Raw genomic sequence first — 24,446 nt, 5'->3', positions numbered from 1 at the left:
ATCACACAGAGGAACAAGAGTGCACTGCCCTCAACCTAAAGAGAATCATGAAGAAGAGGAACGTAAAATCTTCACTCTGTGTGAAGAGAGGTTCAGCTCTGGTCAGCAGTACTTGGGAGCTGAAGGTGAAGGAGAATTATAATCAGAAGAAGAAACTCTCCTGGTTTGTCAGGGTGGCAGCTGAAGAGGCTGAGAGAATCAATGGGATCAAATTTTACTCCAGAGAAGGGATTCTGGGTTCTCTGTTACGAGGAGGAAAAAGGAGTTTATATCAGAGAGTCACCAGTAATGCCAAAACCATTATCACATATCAGAGATGATCTCAGTGATATAGGAGTGTTTTTAGACTGTGATAATCACACTCTGTCCTTCTTTAATGCTGAAACACAATCACTCATCTACACTTACACCAGTGTAACATTCAAAACATCACTGCGTCCTCTGATCAGCCCTGGAATACGAGACATTATACCTGTAAAGATTTGTTAAAGATCAGTGATTCCATTTTAGCGTCTGAACACAGAAAGATAAAGCTAATCTCTGCTGATAGTTTATATCCAGAGAATCAGAGTCCAGCTCTAAAGCTATAACAGGAAATGTAATGTGCCATTATACATTTACACTTGAACAGTGGAGCCCACAATCAATAATCCAGTAATCCAGTGCTTTAAACACTGAGCCACCACTGGCCCTGTGACCAAAACTTACCTATTATTTGCACGAACAGTGATGTTAGCTACTGCCACTTGATAATATATTGATAAAGATTCTTTAAACACTGCAAGTCACTAATAATATATTTGAATACAGGCAGATTCATAGAGTTATAGCGCTTTCTAACCATGTCCGTTGTGCATATTGAAGATATCAGTAAGTGCCAGCAGCCAATTAGGACCTTTATATGTATTTCCACTGATCCAAAGTCTATATAGGCAAGTCTATCCACTCTGCAGCCACGCAAAACCAGCACCTACACGAGTGCATCTCTAAAAATTACAATATTATTGAAAAGTTACTTTTTTCACTAATAAAGTTAAAAATGTGAAACTTATATTAAATACAGGGGTTGGACAATGAAACTAAAACGCCTGGTTTTAGACCACAATAATTGATTGTGGTGACGGACAGTTCTGGTGGAAACAGGAGAGTTGAGGTGCACACTGAATTCTGTCGTGATTTGATCAGCCGTGGTTTTATGTTTTTTGGATACAATCCGGGTTAGCAGCCGAACATCCCTTTCAGACAGCTTCCTCTTACAGCGTCCACAGTTAATCCTGTTGGATGTGGTTGGTCCTTCTTGGTGGTTAATGCTGACATTACCCTGGATGCCGTGGCTTTTGATGCATCACAAAGACTTGCTGTCTTGGTAACAGATGCTCCAGCAAGACGTGCACCAACAATTTGTCCTCTTTTAAACTCTGGTATGTCTCCCATAATGTTGTGTGCATTGCAATATTTTGAGCAGAACTGTGCAAAACTCTTACTCTGCTAATTTAACCTTCACACTCTTGCTGCTCTTACTGGTGCAATAATGTGCAATTAATGAAGATTGGACACCAGACTGCTCCAATTTAGCCATGAAACCTCCCACACTAAAATGACAGGTGTTTCAGTTTCATTGTCCAACCCCTGTAGATTACAACCAATGAAAACTCAGTAGTTCAGTGCCTTGGAGAATTAGAATATTATATAAGACCAATTGAAGCTTTTGGCAGTGTGCTGGAAAATGAAATCCGCATCTCCACAAACGTTTGACTGCAGCCTAGATTTTGGAACACAGCTCAATTCTTCTCACACCTTTAAAAATCAATGTACTTCCAAAAAAATTGTGACTGATGCTACAGAAGAACCACATAAACATCAGCATCACTCACAAAGTACCATTTGACACATCTTTATGTTTCTGAGCAGGATCAAACAGTGCAGGATAATTCTACCATCACCCACTGATGTAGTACACTCTAAAAAACAGAGGTACGATGTGAGTACAGTTTTGTACTCAAAGGTACACTTTACATAATTGTACCCTCAAAGATACAGTATTGGTCTTTACAGGGTCAAATATGTTCTCCCTGAAGTACAAAATCTTTTCTAACAGGAGGAAGTACTAATTTGTACCATTTAACCAGCCACTAAAGGTACATTCAGCATTCTGTATCACTGTACTAATAAACCATATATATTTTAATTAAACATTTTTCATTTGATAAAAAACCTATTAAATATACATAAATTAAAATATACAAATAATATTTAGCACAGTAGTAAAATGTGTTTCAAATATTTAATATACAAACACATTTTTTTAAACAAAATTTGTTAACATGTGTTTATATATGTTAAATATTTGAAACAAATATTATTAATGTTAATATTATTAATGCTAATAAACCAACAGCTTTGCTAGATAGCTATGTTAAAGTATTTTCACAGTAAATGTTAGATGAAGACTACAGTTATAGACAGTCTCGTGTATTTTAAACAAAATGTGCGTTTTTATATATATTAAATATTGGAAACAAATTTTATTAATATTACTACTGTACTAATATATTCAAGGCAAAACTAATATCTTGAGTTATTGTGTGTGTGTGTGAGAGAGATAGAGAGAGAGACTATTGTAAAAATTATATTTTCTAATTACATATAATTCTTAATATTCTCTCTCTCTCTCTCTCTCTCTCTCTCTCTCTCTCTCTCTCTCTCTCTCTCTCTTCTCTCTCTCTCTCTCACACACACACACACACACACACACACACACACACACACACACACAATAACTCAAGATACTAGTTTTGCTTTGCCAGCAAAACCAGATGACTTTGACTGTCTAATTTTGCAATAACAGAATGCGACCGAGTGAGGGAGCCCTCGCGCACGGCACTAGCCTCTTATTTTTAAATTTTAACGGTCACTGTTCTGGGCGGGAGGAGTGTGACAATGGCGCTGAGGCAGCTCTCAACTGAGGAGCTGATAAAAAAGTTGGTGGACGCAGGAGTCGAAATAACAGCAGAGGAGGCTCAGAGGTTCAGAGGTAAGTGCTTTGTAATCTTATTAAGTCTTTTAATGTGACTTTTCTTTCGAAAAAAGTAAGTTATATTAGAGCTGTTAGCTAGCTAGCAGAGCTAATGCTAATAAACCAACATGCTAGCTGGCTAATTAGGTAACGCTAGCGTTAGCTATAATAGTAGTAACATTACTTAGTGAAAATGTAGCTAGAGGAGGACTTATGTTTAGTTAGTCTCTTTAATACTATTAAAAAATGTTTGGAAAATTATATATTTTCAAAGTATATTTAGGTCTGCTTGTTGCAGCTACATGCAAGCAATCATTCGAATGATGCTAAGTGACTATTGAGTGCGGGAAGAGCTTGTCTCTGGCAAGTTCACTGAAACCTAGGCTTGCATAACAGTGCTTTCATTACTAATGGCAGGCATTTCCTTTAACGTAACCTCTTAACACGCCCTGGCCCGCCGGCGGGCCAGAAAAATATGATATTTAATATCTGGCTATGTTATGTTATGAATAGTCATAGGTTCAATGTAGACACCCAATAGACACCCAATATACCATTTTAAAGCTTAGAATCTCTGCTTTTCGGTTATCTAGCCTATTTTGCTGCATCTCATTTCAGAAAATAAACATCTAGAGCGAAATATGACTTGGTTTTGAAAATATGAAATCATAATTTTCATATTTCCGTTTTTCGTACGTCCATATTTGATGGAATGCGGTCATGTTATACACCGAACCGTCTGGCTCTCCGGATTCTGTGCTCCGTTTTACTGTATGGTGTACGGTTCCCGAATTAGAGCCAAAAGAGCGCGTGGCTGCGCGTTTCCATAGATAAAAGCTGCATCTGATATGCTGCAGGGACACAGCAGATCACGCGCCCCCCCACCCCATTGAGGTAACTGTTAAGTCCAAAGATTAGAATTGTGTGAAGAAAACATACAAAAATTGTCCAAAAAAGTGTCTCAGCTCTTTGCATCTTTAATGTGACATTTAACTACTCATTTAAATAGAAGGCTAAGTTACTTAAGAGCTATCAGTTAATGTAACTTACTAAAGTTAAAGTATTTTTACAGTGAATGTTAGATGAAGGTGATCGACGTCTGTATTTATCTCAATGTTTTAATAATGGTGATATTAATTTAGTGGTATATCGATATGTATTATTTATAAAAAAAAATTCACTGCATCCAAGCAGAGCTGTGAACACGATCAGCCTCAGTAGCTGGGCAACGTCAGTGCGTGATGAGGTATTCACACAGGCACCCTGCCAGATAGGATAGGCTAGGCTAGGCTAGGCTCCGCTCCCCCGGCCGGGCCCCTCTCGGCCCGGCCCCGCTCGCCTCGTCTTGGTCCAGGAGGAGAACTAAGTCAGGGGAGTGCTAGATAACTTTAGTGGCAGGATAGCTAACGTACACTGTGAGCTAGCTAACTGGAAGGTCCCAATACGTTTTGACTAAGACAAAAAAAAAAAAAAAAAAATTAGGCTGCATTTTACAACTGCGGTTCTGAACTGCGGTTTACCTCCCACCCTACCCGGGGTAAAAACCAAACCTGCTTGCTTTAAAAGTTTGTTTTTGTGGGGTTTTATGTTGTCAAGCATACTTATATATAAAGTTACTTTATAATGGTTTTATTATTATTATTATTATTATTATCATCATCATTATCATCATAATCAGTAGTAGAAGTAGTAGTAGCAGTGGTGTTAGTGGTAGTATTAGTATTTTAAACATCATCTCTACAATTTAATTGATAATTTCCTCTTTTTTCATATGTGTAGGAAGCTATAAAATTACATGTTATGTTGGCTCTATCCTGCATCACAATGAAACAGAATTGAAAATAATTATTTTCTCCCAATTAAATTATGACTACATTTTGGGGTCTTAAATTATTTTTTGAGGTCTTCAAAAGCATTTAATAGTAGATAGTATGTAGATAGATGGCTCTGTTCTGGAACACAATCAGGAAAAAAATGTATAACAAATGAGAAAAGGTTAAGTTTTACAGGTTCACAATAAATTATTTTCAGCCATAGTAATTATGCCTACAAGTTTGGGTCTTAAACTATATTTATTGAGGTCTTAAAATTGTCCTAACCTTTAAGCATTAAATTTGACTTTAAAAATAGTGCAAGAACCTGTTTTTACGTTTTCCTTTTCACAGTTTATATTTGTCGTGTCGTTTTTTTTTTTTTCTTTCAGAAAATGATGTGGATGGAGAGACAGTTGACTGTGGACTTACAGAAGCCATGATTGCTTATCTCTTTGATAAGTCTTTCAAAAAACAATTAAAATTTAGAGATTTTGTGTCTCAACACAAGGAGGTAATTCTTTCTTTGGATGATATCACACCAGATGTAGAAAACCTGACTCAAATTGAAAGGTAATCCATTTTTAAATTAAATGTACATAGTTTTTCTGAAATGTGTTCACTGTCTGTTTGTCAGTGGTAATCACCTCTGCTCCTGAAGATCCACCTTCATGCACACTTTAGTTCCAACCCTATTGAATCATCTCCATCTTATTGAATCAAAGAGTGCCTCCAGAAGTGCTTGATTATTTGGGTGTAAATTTAAACATGCTGCAAGGTAGATCTGAAAGAGTAGACTTTGTGTCCCCTGCTTTGTTTTTGATTGGGTCATCCATCAAACAATAAAAAAAAGAAAAACAGCATCTGTTTCTCCTGTTGGCACAATGTTTCTTGTGCAGTTTGATGTTGACTGTCTTTCTATACTAGTTTTTGTTTTTGTTTTACAGAAAGGAGCCAGTTTGCCAAAGACTGCCTGCTGTGATGTCCATTCCGTGTTTTCCAAAAGATGTCCAAAGCCGCCTGGATGCCAAAGAGAGTTGTCAGAAGGTCCCAAGAGATCGTAACAAAATTATTAGGACACTCTATGAAATGATGGCACAGTACACAATGTAAGTTCTAGTCTCTGTAGTTCTGTGGATGATTATCAAATCATAGCTTGTTTATGATGTATAGGTATTTTAAATGTACAAACTTGAAACTATCTTAAATATATAAACTTCTGATGCCATGTTAAATAGTGCTGTTGACCAAGTAATGCTCAGTCATATATAAACGTTTGACACCCTGGGCCAAATTACAAGTTCATAAGTTAACACTTCTTATCATTTATTTGCTAAGATCATTTATTTGCTAAAAAAAAAAATATATATATATATATATATATATATAATATATAGGTTCTGCACAGGCCACAGGTTTTGCATTCTTGCCTAGTAAATTAATTAATCAAATAAACAGTAATTTTGCATGCAGTTAGGCATACGTGTCTTTTTAAAGTATGTTTAGTAATTTTTACTACAAAACATGTAATTTGTTTAATAAGCAATTGGCCAGGGGTGTGTTTTACAAAGCGGGAAAACTCATTAAGCAAGGTAACTTCAGGCCGAAGATGAGAATTGTCCAAAGCAAATGTGCCTCAGCTCTTTGAATTTGAGCTTAGGTTATCATAAGAAGTGCCAAAATGTTTTAATATTATACATAGGATTTTGTGAGATTTGCAGAATTACTGGACAAATGATTTTGTTGCTCTTGGTGTGCAGGTATCCTACCAATGCAGAGTATGTTCAGGTTGCCAAAGCTTTGATTGTGAAGTACCCTTTCTTGAAGGATGTTGAGGGGAATGGTTATGTAAGTTTGCATGTTTATTTATTTATTTACAAAATAGTTAGTTCTGTTCACAGAAGTATCTGATGTAATATTGTTAATTTGGTGTGTAATATTAGATTTATTGGTGGTGGTGTTGCAATTGCTGAAAGTACGCATGTTTTGACTTGTTCATCAAAAGCATACCTGGCATATGTCACTTAAGAGGAAGTTCAAGGCAGAACGGGCGCCACTTCTCAACGACACCGAGGTCAAAAAGTTTAAAGAGAAGTTTCACCAAGCAAGGAAGTCAACAGATGGACCTGAAACTTTGCATGTCAAGCGTACTAAGAAATTTGTGGTAAGTATCTCTTAGGCAAAGGAAAAATGTAAGTATTTACTTTTTGGTTATGAAATGATTACTTGTGTCTCTGATAAAGGAATCATGCATTGTTGGAGAGGATGCTACATCTGTTGAGGCCCATGTCAAGGCATTGCATGAACAGTACAGGAAGACACAACCTGATTTGGCGATCGTGAAGGACCGCATGAAAAAGACATTTGCATGGCGTCGTCGAGAAATATCAGAGGGAATGACCGTTACAAACATCTTGATGAAATACCCGTTCTTAAGAACATCCTCAGGGGTAAGTATAATAAAGTAATGGGAACTAACGATGTATAGCCATTATATGTGCCTAATGTTACTGTTGGTGGCAAGTGATGAACCAACATTGTATCTTTTTAATAAGGCTACATCTATTCTAGGTTTTTTATTTTTCAAAACTAATTTATAGGCCTGGGTGATGGGGAGATTTAATTGGTTATCGAGGATGACCACCAATATTTAACTTGCAACAATCACACATGCTGTGTGGGGTGATGAATTCTGCTGCTTTTGAATTTTATAAAATGTACTGAAATGGAAAGCACGGATACAGAGGCTACAGAAAGTAGAGACGTAATGACTCACGTCTCGCACAATATTTAGATGTAACCAATTATCCAATTTTTTTTAATTCGGGAAAATCCTGAAAATTAATTATTGTCACACGGCCTGCTGTATTAATCACTAAACTTTATTGCAACACTATAGTAATTTATTATATATATTTTTTTCTTTTTGCCTATTTTCCTCCTTAGTTGTATGACGAGGTTGATGCCATCCATCCTTTGACGGTGAACATTTGTCGTCGCTTCAACGAGGGATTTACAGCTTTACTCCCTAATTTGCTGAAACTTGTCAAGGGGACGTTGCCACTAAAAAAACTGTATGTGGAGGCGAGAGAGGAAGCTCTGGCTGAGGACCTTCCAGGTTGTGATTTTTGACCCAAATGTAGAATTATTACATCAGTGGGTGGCTTTTGTCCTCGTGCTGAGTTCTTATTAAAGCACTTTTGTTCTTCACATAACAGGCATTGACTTCAGGGGTGGACTTGTTTTTTTGCCATCCATCTTCAGGGAGAACATTGACCACCTCATTTCACTTGGAGAGGTAAGAAAATGTTGCCACATACCAACATTCAAGGTCAAGGCTGTCTTTTTGTGTAAGCCTCACTAGCAGCATGACATAAGTGCATGTATTTTGCAGTTTGTTGTTACTACTTTTATGCTGTGCTGCATTACAGCTATTTATAGGTGTCAGGAATATTAAATTATATATATATATATATATGATAACAACAGTAATTAGCTGAGTGGAGATGACCACAGAAAGAAAAGATACTGATTTGTATCAATGTTTTTTTTTTTCTCTACTGTTTATCTGTAGGGTGAACCTGCCACGCCGTATCCTACAATTCAGCTGAAAGACAAGGATTGGAAAACTGCCATTTCTAGACGAAGTCAGAGTGTGGTGAAGGTTGATGGAGTTGAGGTGTGCACTTGTGCTGCGATAGATGAGGCCTTCATCACAACCTTTTGTATGTATTTCACCTTCAACATTGCATACCCTCCACGGCTGAGAAATACCATGACATTTCTCCAGAGGTGCATTCTACACATCAAGGAGGAAGGAGACAAGCCATTGCCAGTAACTGTGACACGAGTGATGAATCTTCTGTAGATCTATGGCTCCACTGCACCAATGCCCAAAATGCCCACGTAGAACTTTCACCCTTGTAAAGCTTATACAACACATTGGACTTGTACATGCACACAAAGCTCACTTTAGCATTACTTGTGGTATAAATGATTGCTGTTCTACTTTTTCCAAGTACCATTCTTACAGAAGACACGTGTACAGAAAACACAAACACAGTGTTTTTCCTTCCCCTGGGAGCAACGAAGAAGTTAATGAAGAATCAGTAGTGGAACAAGACAACACTTTTGATGCAGATTTAACCCAGCAGTCTACCCCACCAAGTATTGATAAACTGCTTGAAAATTTAAGGGAGAACCTTTTTGGCTTTATTCTAAAATGCAGGGAAAAAAACCACCTTCCTCTGTCAGTTCAACAAGATATTGTTCATGATTTAAACTTTTTATTTTGTTTTTTTAAAGAGAACTATGACTTATTCATCTCTTATCATCTTGAAAAAAATGGCTTCCCTATTTCAGAGTGCCCTGAACTTCAGCAAGTTTTATCCACCCCTGATTTCTTTGACAAAGCTTGTGATGTAATTCGTTCTCCACACATGATTAAAGAACACTGTAAATCTAAAATGGATATGACAGAACCCTTTAACTATGAACTAAGAAATGCTTCTGGAAACAAAATTGGCACTTTTTCTTATGTACCCATTGCAGAGGTATTGAAAAAATATTGTTCTCTTGAAGATGTCTGGGAAGAGATTGTTGCAGATGCTCATAAAATTAGAGACGATCAGATTTTGTTGGACTACACTGATGGAATTTATTTTAAAGAACATTCATATTTTAAAGACCACCCACAGGCTCTAAGACTTCATTTTTATGAAGATGAATTTGAAATTGTTAACCCTTTAGGCTCTAAGAGAAGCAAGTACAAGATGTGTGCATTTTATTATAGTGTTGGCAATGTCAGTACAAGGTATCGCTCGAAACTCAGTCACATACATTTAGCTTTGCTTGTTCGCTGTTCTCATCTAAAAGAGTGTGGGCTTGATGTTATACTCCAACCAGTGGTAGATGACCTAAAAAAGCTCTCAACTGAAGGGTTCGTCCTAAATGTTAACGGACACGAGTGCAGAATTAATGCTGCCCTGGCTACATTTTCATGTGATAACCTGTCTGCTCACATGATAGGTGGGTTTACAATGTCTTTTAACAGTGGCAGAATTTGTCGGTACTGCATGGCCTCTTATTCTGAGATGAAACAAAAATTCCGGGAGGAAAGTTTTGTTCTTAGGACAGCAGAAGTGCACAGGTATCACCTTGAGTGTGTAGAAAATGATCCAGCAAGTGCTGCTTTGTACGGTGTACATGGTACTTGTAAATTTGATATGCTAGATTACTTTGATGTCACAAGCTGTCTTCCTCCTGATATCATGCATGATTTGCTAGAAGGAGTGCTGCCTCTTGTAATGAAATTGGTCATTTGTGAAGCTCATAAACAAAAGCACATAACCATACAGGAGATAAATAATGAGCTCAAAAGCATGACCATTGGGAAAAATGACAGGGCAAACAAGCCAGTGCTTCTCTCTGAAAAACTACTTCGAAATTCTGCCATTGTTGGGTCAGCCAGTCAAAAGTGGTGTCTATTCAGATTGCTGCCTTTCTTGATGGCAGACCATGTTCCACCTGATAGTCCATACTGGCGTGTGTTCAAACTGTGTGCTGAAATCACAGATGTAGTTATGGCTCCTACAGTGAGAAAAGATGAACTTGCTGTTCTGGAATTTGTTGTACAAGAATTTCTGACTGAGATGACAAATGTTTTTGGGAACGTTTTAACTCCCAAATGTCATTTTTTAACACATTATCCCAGACTTATGCTAATGTTTGGTCCTCTTCGTGCTTTGTGGTGTATGAGGTTTGAAAGCAAACACCAATATTTTAAGAACATTGCTAGCACATGTAAAAATTTCAGAAACATAACCTCAACTTTGAGCAACCGTCATCAGATGAAACAGTGCTGGGAGTTTTCCTCTAAAGGGCTACTATGTGATTTTGAGGAGACGCTCAGCAAAAGTGTAAGCACACCCTTTTCATCTCTACCAGCAGAGCTACAGAAGGCTCTTATTTGCAATGATGCTCTGAGGGATGTTCAGTTTCAAGACAAGGTACTTCAACGTGTATCTTGTGTGTCAGTGAACAATGTTAAATATTCCCTTGGCGATGTATTTGTAATAAGCCATCTGCACACAGAAATGATTCCATTGTTCTGGAAGGTGAAGTACATACTAAACATTGACACTTTGTGGGTTATGTGTGGTAAAATATTGGTTCCAGTGTCATTCGATGGTCATTTCCATGCATATCGTGTCACACTTGACAAAGATTGGACTTTACAAATTCCAGGAAAGGAATTGGATCATCAAGCTCTTGACACGTATTCTGTTGATGATAATCTTTTCGTTTCAATGAAATATTTAGTCTAAAACGTGAATTCAGAATTGAATGTTTTTTTTTGTTTTGTTTGTTTTTTAAAGGAGAACTCCGGTGTAAAACATGATTTAAAAAGTACCTATCTTTGAGTAGCACATCTCCGTTCTCCCACAGCGTTCAGAGATCCAGAAATTAACAGTTTGTCATTTTTGTCAACAGTTTGTCAGACATTGTCATGTTCATTTTAAAAATGCTGGCCTTTTTGTAGAAATTCCCATGATCTAAACATTGGTGTTTTTATATGGTTGTTGATGCCATGTACAGTTCTATACCATTTGCTGTTTTTTAGATGCTTGTAGTGGTTATGTAATCATTTATTAAATTGCAGTTGGGCTGAATTTGCAATGGTTGTGTTGCTTAAAGCCCTTTTGAAATGATAATCTGCGTACTACTAAATAAAAAGCATTGAACAACATTAATGTGTGTGGTCTGGTACATTTCGGTACCTATAGGGTCCAAAATAGCTTGTCGCTGGGGTGGTACCTTTAAAAGTACATTTTGGGACCTCTTGAAAAGGGTACAATTTTGTACCCTAGTCTTAAGGTACATTTTAGTCTCTTGGGGTACAGAATAGTACCTTAAATGGTACAAAAATATGGGTACAAAAAAGGACTTAAACTAAAAGGTACACTATTGTACCGCAATAAGGTACAGCCCCAGCGACAAGCCTTTGTACTCTTTTAAGTACAAATCTGTACTTCTATTTCTTAGAGTGTAATAGCAGTTTTGCTGAGGGAAATATAAGGAATGACCTCATTCTTTAAACTGATATTCTTCTGTACATTTAATAGTTTTTTTAATATGTTTGTAGATTTCTTTTTTGTGCTTTAGACTGACACTTCATCTTCATTGTTGCCATGTAATAGACACATGATTTAATGGACACCTGCTGCACAAAACACTGAGCTAAATTCTGATCTTTTATATAAGAAATGAACAGAGACGGTTGGTGTGTGTGTTAGCATGGTTGATTGTGTAATGTAGGAAGCCATTAACTACGTTTTTCCTCAATTGATTTTTCTCTAAATTATCCCTGTAAATATCTCTGCAACATATTAGTTGTCTTCCATGTTTACGCCAACACTGCTGAGAACAGGAAGAAAATGCTATGTCAGAGAGCAGATGCTGGGGACCATACCATCATATGTAGGATTTGTCCAAAGAATTTACTAATACAGGGTGACCACACATCCTTAAAAAGTCTTAAATTGATCATTAATGTCTTACTGTGTATTTACTGTGTAAATACAAATTTTGGTTTTATTTTTGTGCATAGCACTGATGTATTGCACTCTTCTGATAACACTAACAAAGGAGAGGGGAAAATGTTCCAAGAAATGTTTCAAGAATTCTGAGATTGTTTATTCCTTCACTTGTAAGTGTATAATCATGTGTATAACCAGTTAGCATGTTTTATATAAGCAAATAAATTCATTTCTAAAATGTGTGACATCTCAACTCCATTACTCTAATTATTATATATAGTATGTGTGGATGTTTATTGTGTTCTCTAATTTTATGAATAGGTTTAGCAGAGGTTTAATATATAGTCGATCAGATTATGATCAGAGGCTTAATGGCAGTTGGGTTAGGCAGCAGGACAATGATCTGAAGCACCTCTAAACGTCTTAGACCTCTTAGAACAGACTTAAACTCAGTCTTCACTCCAAATCCCATAACTCATGTGACCTTACCATGAGCATGCTGGTCAGTGTTCATCCTCACTCATAAGATAACACCTCCCAACTTATACTGATGTGAGTGATCCTATGTAGTTCCTTGAGGTAACACTTCATAGTGTACATAATGTCTTTTGGCATGTCAGAGTGTGGAATTCAATGCTTATAAACTTTGCTTATGTGTTTATTCACAGCACACTTTAAAAAGTTCAAGTTTTAAATTGATTCTAAAATAGTAGATTTTATCACATCTCTTAGATAACATATGATTCCACTCATTATAGTTTTAAAATGTTATATTTTTAGAGTAAATCAATGGAACACTTAACTGTGTTGATACATTTTTTTTCTCCACACGTAGGACAATTTTTTTAAAGTGTTCATTTAAAATAAGACACAGCAAAAAAATATATATATATATTTAAGCTGTAAGTGTAAGCTGTAAATGCTTCCGTTTTCCCCACACTCAGCTCTGTCTGCGATTCAGCTTCACAAGACTACACTACCCAGAACACACCACTCAGACAAGACTACACTACCCAGAACACACCACTCAGACAAGACTACACTACCCAGAACACACCACTCAGACAAGACTACACTACCCAGAACACACCACTCAGACAAGACTACACTACCCAGAACACACCACTCAGACAAGACTACACTACCCAGAACACACCACTCAGAGACTCTGGTGATCATGTGACGCCTTCAGGAAGTAATTCTCTCGAGTTCTAACACCTGTTTGGCCAGGTATGAATAGGGTTGCCACCAGGACACTGACATACTGACAGCAGTGGATGTAACAGAATCAGAGACGATTTTCAAATACATGAATTAGAAGAATGAACTGCTGCTTACCTGCTTATCTGAGTACTGGTGTGAGATTTACTTGTGCGTTTGCCCCCTTTTGGGCTAAAAGACGGAAAACTGGGTAAGGAGATGCCTTTAATGTGTGTTTCAGGCTTATATGTGTTTTTCTCATCTTCACTTCTATCTCTTAAGATTATACACAGTAAATGTCCATAGAGGTGTTTTAAATGTGGTGATGTTGAATCTGATGTGCTCTCCCTCCTTAATATTTGATTCGCTATTCGTAAGAGCCGCCTGTACTGATTGGATAGTGAAGTCACATGATCCCCCGGCACCAATGAGGCACAACAGGGCACAAAAGGCAGATTAAATGCAGGCAGAAAAAGTCTAAATAGTCAGTTAAACTAACCTAGTGAAAACTGGGACATTAAATGAGATTTTTTTTTCTTCTGTATATTACTATTTTTCCGTGTACCCCCACTCAGATTTTTGCCTGCCCTGTATTTTTGCTCTGCCTGTGTTTGACCCTGAACTGTGTACTCCGGTATGTTTAGCCCTCTATGTCCCAGTTTATCGCTTTTGACCCTACTTTGTTTAACTTGGTTGGTGACCAACCATGTCCTGTATTTCACGACTTTTTTTTCCAAAAGTGAGGAAATGTCCTGGTTTTTAAATTACCTTTGTTGGACCATTACATTTATAGGCACTAGCACTGCGCACGGCGCTGTGTGTGACATAATCCCTGAGCCGCCTCAGTGAGAACAGTAGACAGCGTCACAGTACCCAGTCCATCACCTTTACCTTCAGTGGTCTGGAAGTGTGTTTGTGGTCACTGTTTTACAGGCTGCACTACTCTTAACTCTAAACTCTAATTCTAAATAAATAAGTTTCATTGAAAAGACATAATAAAATATTTGCAGAAATGTGAGGGATACTGTATAACAGACTTAATTTTATTAACTTTATTAAAAAATGCATTACACTTTTCTTAAAAAAAAAACAGTAAACAAAAATGTCAAACACTGAAAAATGTGTGTAACAAAATTATGTGTAACAAATAAGATTTTTGATATTACTTACCCCACATTAACCTAATAATAGTCTAATAAAATATAGAAAGTTAGTTTAGTCATTTAATATTTTAGTATACACTACATTATATTTACTATGTAGTTAAAAAATACATTTTTGATCAGATATGTTAAAGCTGTCTGATAGAAAAGAAAATAGAGAACATCCAGAAAGATCTTTAGAGGTGATGTGAAATCATTATTTGGCAAACGGCAGGCCGCTGTTGCTCTTTCTATTCTGTGTTATAACAGCTTAATCATTGTTCTTAAAGTAATCAAATTAATACATTCCTTTATAAACTATTTATAAATCTTTATAAAGGAGCCTTATTTTAAAGTGGTACCCAATGCTGAAAGTGATGTAGTGTCCAGTTGGCATTTTCCATAAACTGATTGTATGCACTGAGGAGAAAATGGTTTACAGTGAAGTATAATAAAAGTTTATGTAGGTTTAAATCAAACACTAAAAGTTACATTAAAAAAATAAAACAAAAAGAGGTTTGCCACTATATACACCATTTAACATGCTGTTGCAACACACTGCATATATATGGACAATGCTTTATTCATTCATAAAAAAAGAAGAAGAAAAAGAAGAAGAATTTTAATTTATCCTTTCTGCTCCACTGTTCAAGTGTATACGTATAAAGACACATTACATTTCCTGCTTTAGCTTTAGAGCTGGACTCTGATTCTCTGGGTGTGAACTACGAGCAGAGATTCGCTTTGTCTTTCTGCTTCCAGATGCTAAAATGGGATTATTGATCCAACAGATGTGTACAGGTATTTTATCTCGTATTCCAGGGCTGATCAGAGGACGCAGTGATGTTCTGATTGTTACACTGGTGTAAGTGTAGATGAGTGATTGTGTTTCAGCGTTATAGAAGGACAGAGTGTGATTATCACAGTCTAAAAACACTCCTATAACACTGAGATCATCACTAACACCAGGTAATAGTATTGGCATTACTGGTGACTCTCTGATATAAACTCCTTTTCCCTCCTTGTAACAGAGAACCCAGAATCCCTTCTGTGGGATTAATGGGATCCTGCGAATTCTCTCAGCCTCTTCAGCTGCCACCCCGACATACCAGGAGAGTTTCTGATTATGATACTCCTTCACCTTCAGCTCCCAGTACTGCTGACCAGAGCTGAACCTCTCTTTACACAGACTGAAGATTTTACGTTCCTCTTCTTCATGAATCTCTATAGGTTGAGTGCAGTTCACCATCTTTCCTGTGTGTGTTATTCTGAAGAACTCTGGAGTTTCTGCTGGGTCTATGTTGATTTTCACTGCAGAAACAGAGGAATATTTTATTATATTACTCTGATTATAGTAGAGCTTTATTAAAACCTTAAATTTAATTTCTTACCTTTAAACCTTTTCATCTGCTGCCACCAATCTACAAACACAGAGCAGATTCACATCAATTATTACAACATTAATATAAATCATAACATAGTGTTTATTTGATTCTAGTCAGTAGGGAATGCTCTTCACTATGTGCTCCACTTCCTTTACTCAATTTTACTCAAACAAAGATATATTTTTCTATTGTATAAACTCTACTGTAGTGCAGTACGGGAGTATTATAGTACCTGCAGTATGTGGCTCTTTGGGACTGAGCTCACTGTGATTTTTCAGTTGATTTTATGTTAAAATCAAAAGGTCTATGATGAATAAACACAGACTACAATTAAATTTATTATAAAAGGAGCTGAATTATTGCAAGTCTGCATGTACAAACCCAAAAGGTTGGGACAGTTTGAAAAATACCACAAAAATAGCCCTGTAAGGGTGTTTTCAAACCAGCACTATTTGGTTTGGTTGAGACAGACTCTGGTTAGTTTTCACTGTTGGTGTGGTTCAAATTCTTGAGCAAATTTAATCAATCAAACCCAACTATAATATACTTCTATAATTTTAGCTAAACAGCTGTTCAGGTGCAGGTAAACCTGATTTATTAAACCTGTGTTTACTACACAGACATCTGCACTGCACATCCTATTGAAAACACTGTCAGTCGACACAGTATATTAATAAACGAAATGAAGCTGAACAGATCAAATATCCTGGATTTATTCTGTCTACAATAAAAAATAGCTTTATCAGCTCCACAGTGGGGTCCCAAATTTGAGGTTATAGATATGTGTTCATTAAATTAATTTTAGAGATAATTAGAAATTTCTGCAAACAATTAGTGTTTCTTCTGTTTAATTTATTTTAGGTAAGTGATCAAACTTATAAAATATAAACTTATAGTTAATAAGAGATGTTTTACTGAAATGCACTTCATATCAAATATTTTAATTTGAATAAAGTGTTTTGTCTGAGATATTTATTCTGTTCTAACACACTTTTACCTGCAGGTGGAGGAGAGTTCATATTTAGTTGATTATCTTGGTCATTATTTCCTCCTAAAAACACAGTGTAAAAAGAAGACATACAGATGTTGATTAAAAAAGTGAATTCTATCTCAGTATAGAAAATAACTGAATTAACTATAGACTAATATATTATAGCATACAGCAACACTTCAGTGCTTGGATATCTGCACCAATCTGGAGCCCCTACTGACTCATATTTACCTGCAGGTGGTGATGAATTGTGGTTTGCTCCAGCATTCTGATTCTGATCTCTTCCTAAAAACACTGTGTAGAGAATACACACACACACACACATATATATATATATATATTAATTAATTAGGTTAATTCTATACAGTAGACGAAACCACCTAAATACACTCCAACGTTTAGACAGCTGCACCACCCTGAACCCCCTCTAACCCAGACTGACCTGCAGGAGGTGATAAGGTCTGGTTTCAGTTCCTTGGTTAAAAAATGATTAATCAAAATGAACACACACGTTGTATAAAAGAAGCAGTTTTTACTATTTTTTTACTAGCAGTTCTACTAATAGACAACTGAAGTCGTGTTGTCATTTTGTAGTCAACGCCATGTTATTTATGCCCATTTTTGGGGTTCTGTGTTTAACTGGTTCAGGTTAATAAAAAAAATTAATGGTATTTTCAAAAACTGGCCTCTGTCACATTCTGTGGTAAATAAATCTGTTCAGACCCCTGTACGTTTTATTCTGTGTACATTTACCTCCTGAGAATCACTGGACCATTGTTTAAGAGTCGTAATGCTAGCTTTAAGCTAATACTACTTTTCAGCGCTACACCAGTGAACCCTAGCAACCCATCAGCTGCACCCTAGCCCATAAACCTGAAAGTTGAAGAAGAAGTTGCAGAATTGCCCTGCATCTCACGCAATTTAGCCATAGCACCCCCCAAGCTTTTTCCTTCCACCTTAAATATGGCAGCTCGAGCAGCAGTTCCAGAACAAGCCGTAGTTTTAGAAAAGCTAACGCTAGTGACTCTTAGTGTTGCTACACCCTGCTAGAGTATTTAAACCAGATGAGTCTCATTCTTAAGATATTACCTCACACACGTTTAGCAAGTTTCTCATTCCACCTTAAATGCAGCAGCAGTTACATTCAGAGTAAAAGAAAAGTAATCTAAACAAATTAATAATGCATTTAAAGCCTTTTTCAAGCTCTTTTCTGACTCTGGCGTTATGTTCAAGGCACACTGTTGATGTGTAATTAAATAATGATAATATTAAGAGAATTAATGGACCTATCAGGTTTATTTTTCATGTAAACACTAATGTTTTTGTAGTTGAGTGCTCCTTATACCATTATAACAAAATTAGTCTCTACATAATTTCATATCTGAAGAATATGTGATCAAATGCATATAAATACAGTGTAGAGAAAATACACATATATATTAATTAATGAAGTTAATTATATAGTAGAAACAACCTAAATACCCTACAACACTTAGACAGCTGAACCACTCTGAACCTCCTCTAAGCCAGACTGACCTGCAGGAGGTGGTGGGGTCTGATTTCTTTGAGGATCTTGATCATGATTTCCTCCTACAAACACAATGTTGATAAAAAAAGATACACTATTAAACCAGTTACTTAGTTAGAAAATGATTAATCAAAATGAACACACATTGTATAAAATAGAAATATTTGATCAACCTGTAGACTCTGTAGGCTGGTGAGGAGTATCTTCAGTCTGAGGTTGAAGCTGCTGCTGTTCCTCCACTTCATACAGTATCTGAGTTTCTGATAGAGATACAGAGATACTGCTGTTTAATATAGAAGCAGTTTTTCTCTCATTGATCTTGATGGATTATTATTAATTATGTAGGAAATTGTTAACAAAGGAGATCTGATCTCAGAATTGCAATAAAACCTGCTGCTGACACAACAGCAACCACCTAGCAAAGTTAAAAGATAAAAATGCCAACATCAGAAATACCATAACATCCTCCTAGCAACACCCTAGCAACCAGTAAAGATCATGTTGCAACCAATGAGCAACATCCTAGCAACTACCAGAGATAAAAATGCCACTACCAGAAATACCATAGCAGCCTCCTAACAATGCCTAAGTTACCATCAGAGATCATGTAGCAAACAATTAGACATGTTCCACTAATTATCCGAAAACACATAGCACCTGTCTGGTAAAATCACAGCATCTGCCTAGCAACAACCTAGCAACCAATCAGCTGCACCCTAGCCCATAAACCTGAAAGTTGAATATTGAAGATCGCCCTGCATCTCTCTCACAATTAGTCATAGCACCCCCCTCCCCCCAAGCTTTTTCCTTCCACCTTAAATTCCATCTTAAATATGGCAGCTCGAGCAGCAGTTCCAGAACAAGCCAGAGTTTTAGAAAAGCTAATGTTAGTGACGCTTAGTGTTGCTACACCCTGCTAGAGTAGTTAAACCAGACGAGTCTCATTCTTAAGATATTACCTCACACACGTTTAGCAAGTTTCTCATTCCACCTTAAATGCAGCAGCAGTTACATTCAGAGAAAAAGAAAAGTAATCTAAATTAATAATGCATTTAAAGCCTTTTTCAAGCTCTTTTCTGACTCTGGCGTTATGTTCAAGGCACACTGTTGATGTGTAATTAAATAATGATAATATTAAGAGAATTAATGGACCTATCAGGTTTATGTTTCATGTAAACACTAATGTTTTTGTAGTTGAGTGCTCCTTATACCATTATAACAAAATTAGTCTCTAAATGATTTCATATCTGAAGAATATCTGGTCAAATACATATAAATTCAATATTTCCCTTTAATTCTCAGCACATGGCAGCATAACTCAATGTAAATTAATTAAATTTTGTCAGCATTTAGAATTTGTCAATTTTTTTAACTGAATTAATAAATTAATAGATTATAATAGATTATAAATTATCATTTTCTACTGCTATAAACATGACATTGATAAACAACACACCTTTAAACATTTCCTGAGATTAAAGGTAGTTTGACTAACCTATGAACAGAGGCTGGAGAGGATTATCTGCAGTCTTTTCCAGCAATGGATGAATCTCCACCTCACTCAGTGCCTGAGCGTCTGATAAACAGAGACAGAGTTCCGGCTGTTTAATATGTATAATAATAATGATCTTGGTAGATTATTAACTATATATCAGTATGTTATTAATAAAGTGGATTTTAGCTTTGCATCTTTAATTTCTTTACCTTCTGTCGTCTTCGTCTTGGATCCAATCAGACCTTTAACACATAGACAGAGATCCATCCAGTCAGCAGTGTATCAGTTACTACTTCAGAATCAATCATGTTTCTCACAGAACCTCACTGATAAAACTTCTCATTTAATTATAAGGGATGAAATAATAACATTAATGAAGAGCATCATTGAATAAGAGGCTTCATAGCTTAAGGAGATGTCAGGGGTACTTTTTGGACTCCTTCCTCCTTAGTTTTTCATTTAATGCACATTTTATTGCTTTATTAATATGCATCCTCAATAGCTTCCCTTACTAATCATAACTCTGTTCACCAATTGAAAGCATCATGTGATTTTGTTTGACCAATCAAATGCAGCAATAGCAAACATCTGGTACTGAGTAAATGGCAGTGGTGGGCTTGATATAATCATGTATTTTATTGGGTATTCATATTCGATGTATGATGATTAAATTGAGTACGTAACTCAGTACTTTAGTACTGGTTTTACTAAACTAATTTCTTACTTTTACTCAAGTAATAATTCAAATCACCACTTTTACTTCTACTTGAGTGAGTATTATTTTGGATTAACAGTACTTGTACTTGAGTTCTGTGTTTGGTTACTCTACCCCCCTCTGGGAAATGGTCTCTTATCATTCAGTGAGAATGTGCAATATTAGGATTAGTGTTAGTGCTGGTCCAGTGATTATGTAAATTACCTTTTCGAAGTAACACACAATACACTCCAACTCCCACAATGCCCAGCAGTGAGAGGGTGAGGGTTGCAATAAAGGCAACTTTCCAAGACTCTGCACACACACACACACACACACACACAAACCAATAACATAACACTGCAACATATGAATTATTAAATATTAAAAATAAAAAATACTATTTCTATGTTAATGCATTGACACGTTCATTTTTTAAGCAAAGTAATCACAATAACAAGTTTGCCCCCAACTTCCTGCCATACTTTGTCACTACTGTTCACTATATTCCTTTTTATTTATGCTGAAATATGGATTAAATCTCTGTCTTTTTCTCTCACAGCTGCTGTCTCGTTCCTCTTTTCAGCTACTCCATGTAATGCAGACAAGACCGTCTATTCCAAAAAATACTGCCTGTGTACCACTTCTTTCCTAGGAGTAGCCCCGCCTCCTTATGATATAGCATGTAACAATATTAGCACAGGGAAAACCATTTGTTGGAATTAGACTGGAAAGACAGTTTAATGGAGAAAAATGAGCCAAATCAACAATAATACAAGTGTGCCAGAAATAATAATGTAATGAGTAAATTCTTAACGATGGAATAAGGATCAGTGTGAGGAAATAACGGGTCAGACACGAGACAAGCATTAAAAATACTAGGAAATAAAGAAAGACAGAGCTACTGGTGTTTTATATGGAAACAGTTATTTAATCTAATAATTATTTATCGTCTATTGCATTATTATTTATTCATTATAATGTCATAAATGAAGTGTATTTTAGCTCAGTATCTTACCTTCTCTATATTCTGTCTCTTTTCTTTCAGATCCATTCAGACCTTTAACACAGAGACAGAGATCCATCCAGTCAGCAGTGTATCAGTTACTACTTCAGAAATCAATCTTTAGTATGAGCTGAATTCTCACAAAACCTCAAAAACCTCACTGATGAAACTTCTCATTTAATTCAAATGTATAGAATATTAACATTAACATGTACAATCGACTATTCAACTACAAGAAACTCAGAGCGTGTTACCTGTAGACGTGTATAACAGCACTCGAGACTCTTTCCTCTCTGAAGAAGAATCAGAAAAACCCACAGAGCAGGAGAGCCAATCAGACGCAGAGAGAGAAACCAGCAACCAGGAGCTCACACTGATCAACCCTTCAGAATCTGAGAGAGAAAATATAAATATGTGTTATCTAATAGCTCCTTTAGTTTACATTAGTAGAGCAGCATAGTAATTCAATTTGATTCAATTCTTACAGTATTTTCGAGTGTTTTTGAGTATTTTTCAAGACTTCAGTTGTGCCATTAGATACTCATTTGATTTTCCAATTTTATGGGAGTCAACATTCTGGTCTAGATACAATTACACAATCTAATTTTGCCATCCCATTACTTCAAATTTCTACAGTGGTATAATTTAAATTAAACATAATTAATACTATAGAAAGTGTTTTTCATTTGATAACACTGTGATTGACTTCAAATTGTGATCTATACCTAACGAAATGTTGATTTAACATTGTGGATTTAACCTGAAAACTAATGCAATTTATTTTTAATGAGAGAAAGGTCTCAAGTTACATTGTTCTACAGATAGGTAGTTGTGGTTCCTGTGTATATTGTTTGATTACAGACGGTTAAATGAAGTTTACTGAGCTGTACAACTCATGTCTTCCATTTTCAATCTCTGCAGGAGAAGCGTGAGCAGCTTCTCCCCCAGCTCCGCTGTGCACGCAGCTACCGTAATATATGGTTTAGTTGTGCACTCCAACTTTTACACAGGAGAGTCATCTTTTTTTCCGCCAGCAAATATCTTACTTTTGAGTTGCTTATATTAATATTATGATTACTATTAATATTATGTTTTTTTTCCAGAGCTTGCGTGATTCACATGGGCGAAGGGCACTGTAAACTCTACCTTTGGTGAAAATGTCTGTGCTGAGATTTTTCAGGTTCCTCCCGTCTCTGTCTGTCCATTTGAGTGACGGTTTTGGTGTCCAACCATGTGATTCACAAGAAACGTTCACCAGCCCTCCTCCAACATCAGATACAGAGAGAACAGGAGCAGATCTTTCAACTGAGAGAAAGAGAGCAAGAAAAATAATCATAATCATAATAATCATAGAGGTCACATGCTTAACACTGCTTGGTATACAATTTGGAGGTACATTTTTTTATTAACAGTCATGAGAAAGAAACTAATGTCACATCCCATGACTTTGCAATGTCCCATGAAACGTGTGTGAAGCTGCTGCATTGTACTTGCCGGTTTCCACAGACTAATCTAGCCAAACACCGCCAGTCACCATCATAACCAGCATTGCTGCTGTCCACTGTGGGTGGGAATGCCTTCTATGATATATTTCCAGTACACATGATGCCTTAATAGCATGCCAGTGCATTCAGACCAATTTTTTCACACCTGGAAACTCCCAAACCCAGACTCATCCATTGGATTACCAGATGGAAACCATAATTAATAATTCCAGAGAACACGTCTCCACTGCTCGAGGATCCATTGCATTGTGATTGATTTGGTTGGAGCTGCTCAGTCATGGAAACCCATTCTATGAGTCTCTTTATGCTCTACTGTTCTTGAGCTAATCTGATGACCACATGAAGTTTGGAGGTCTGTGGTGATTGACTGTCATTTTATATGACAAGTAGCTGTCTGTGTTATAATAATATCACTGACAGTTGGCTGTGGAATATTTAGTAGTAAGTAGTGAAATTTCACAACTGCACCTGTTGCACAGGTGCTGCATCCTATCACTTTACCACATTGAGTTCACTGAGCTCCTGAGAGAGACCCATTTTTTCAGTAATGTTTGTAGAAACAGTCTGCAGGACTAGCTGAAGTTTTTTTTATTATATACCTGTGACCATGGAAGAGATTGGTACCTGAATACAATGCTCCCAAAACATTCACGGTTAACCCATAATTGTTCAGCAGGCACTGAGAAGACCACCCACCAATCCTATTTAGGTCTATTTAAACATACAGTGTAAGCAAGACAACATTTCCTCAGTAATATTTAAGGGCTTAAAGCTCCTCACCTTTGACCTGTAGAGACACTGTGGCCTCATCATACCACTCTTCACCCTCGTCAGTCTTCTCCACTCTGCAGATATACTCTCCTTTATCTTCTAGCCTGATGTTCTCCAGCTTCACAGATACGTTCCCTTTATCCAGTCCTCCTATCAGAGACACTCTGCCCTGGAACTGTGGATTTCTAGGATTCTTCCTGATCTCCAGGTCCTGATAAAACAGAATGGGGGTGTGAGCCTCCTGAGGACGAAACCAGAGAACCTCAAAGTTTACAGCGTTTAAAGTTGGTGAGATAGAGCAGGGTAGAGTCACAGAGCTCCCGAGCAGACCGTAGACCGGAGCCCGAGGAACCACCACTGAGAA

General features: G+C 36.6%; 2 protein-coding genes and 1 long non-coding RNA gene across 5 annotated transcripts in view; 1 reads left to right on the top strand and 2 right to left on the bottom strand.

The window, feature by feature from the left end:
- The window catches only part of LOC111197134 (butyrophilin subfamily 2 member A2-like), a 116,266-nt gene that overhangs the window by 21,866 nt on the left and 69,954 nt on the right, over nt 1-24,446 (bottom strand). Inside the window, exons 4-7 of the mRNA XM_049472378.1 lie at nt 22,953-23,111; nt 22,061-22,198; nt 21,819-21,860; nt 21,026-21,115 (exon numbers count right to left, since the gene is read on the bottom strand). Coding sequence (XP_049328335.1) covers nt 21,026-21,115; nt 21,819-21,860; nt 22,061-22,198; nt 22,953-23,111 — 429 coding nt within the window. The remainder of the gene's footprint in view (nt 1-21,025; nt 21,116-21,818; nt 21,861-22,060; nt 22,199-22,952; nt 23,112-24,446) is intronic.
- Nucleotides 1,960-11,575, top strand: LOC125787802 (uncharacterized). Of its 3 annotated transcripts, XM_049472538.1 has the most exons (9): nt 1,960-2,138; nt 2,849-3,034; nt 5,220-5,400; nt 5,775-5,936; nt 6,588-6,675; nt 6,833-7,277; nt 7,774-7,945; nt 8,046-8,125; nt 8,402-11,575. In XM_049472538.1, the coding sequence occupies exon 9, from the start codon at nt 8,700-8,702 to the stop codon at nt 11,151-11,153; it is 2,454 nt and encodes an 817-aa protein (XP_049328495.1). In that variant the 5' UTR covers nt 1,960-2,138; nt 2,849-3,034; nt 5,220-5,400; nt 5,775-5,936; nt 6,588-6,675; nt 6,833-7,277; nt 7,774-7,945; nt 8,046-8,125; nt 8,402-8,699; the 3' UTR covers nt 11,154-11,575. The 3 variants fall into 3 exon arrangements, with proteins under 3 accessions (XP_049328495.1, XP_049328494.1, XP_049328496.1); XM_049472537.1 differs by lacking the exon at nt 1,960-2,138 and having other exon boundaries at nt 2,742-3,034; XM_049472539.1 differs by lacking the exon at nt 1,960-2,138 and having other exon boundaries at nt 2,747-3,034.
- Nucleotides 24,266-24,446, bottom strand: part of LOC125787804 (uncharacterized) — a 61,359-nt gene continuing 61,178 nt past the window's right edge. The window contains exon 4 of the long non-coding RNA XR_007429561.1: nt 24,266-24,344. This is a non-coding gene — a long non-coding RNA (uncharacterized LOC125787804). The remainder of the gene's footprint in view (nt 24,345-24,446) is intronic.

This window comes from Astyanax mexicanus, chromosome 25 (assembly GCF_023375975.1).
Source record: "Astyanax mexicanus isolate ESR-SI-001 chromosome 25, AstMex3_surface, whole genome shotgun sequence".
Classification (NCBI taxonomy): Eukaryota; Metazoa; Chordata; class Actinopteri; order Characiformes; family Acestrorhamphidae; genus Astyanax; species Astyanax mexicanus.
The sequence above is the reverse complement of the archived record's forward strand: the minus strand, read 5'-3'. Positions and strand labels throughout refer to the sequence as shown.

Coding starts and splice junctions, on each gene's coding strand:
- LOC125787802 (XM_049472538.1), top strand. CDS start 8,700: ATGGCTCCACTGCACCAATGCCCAAAATGCCCACGTAGAACTTTCACC.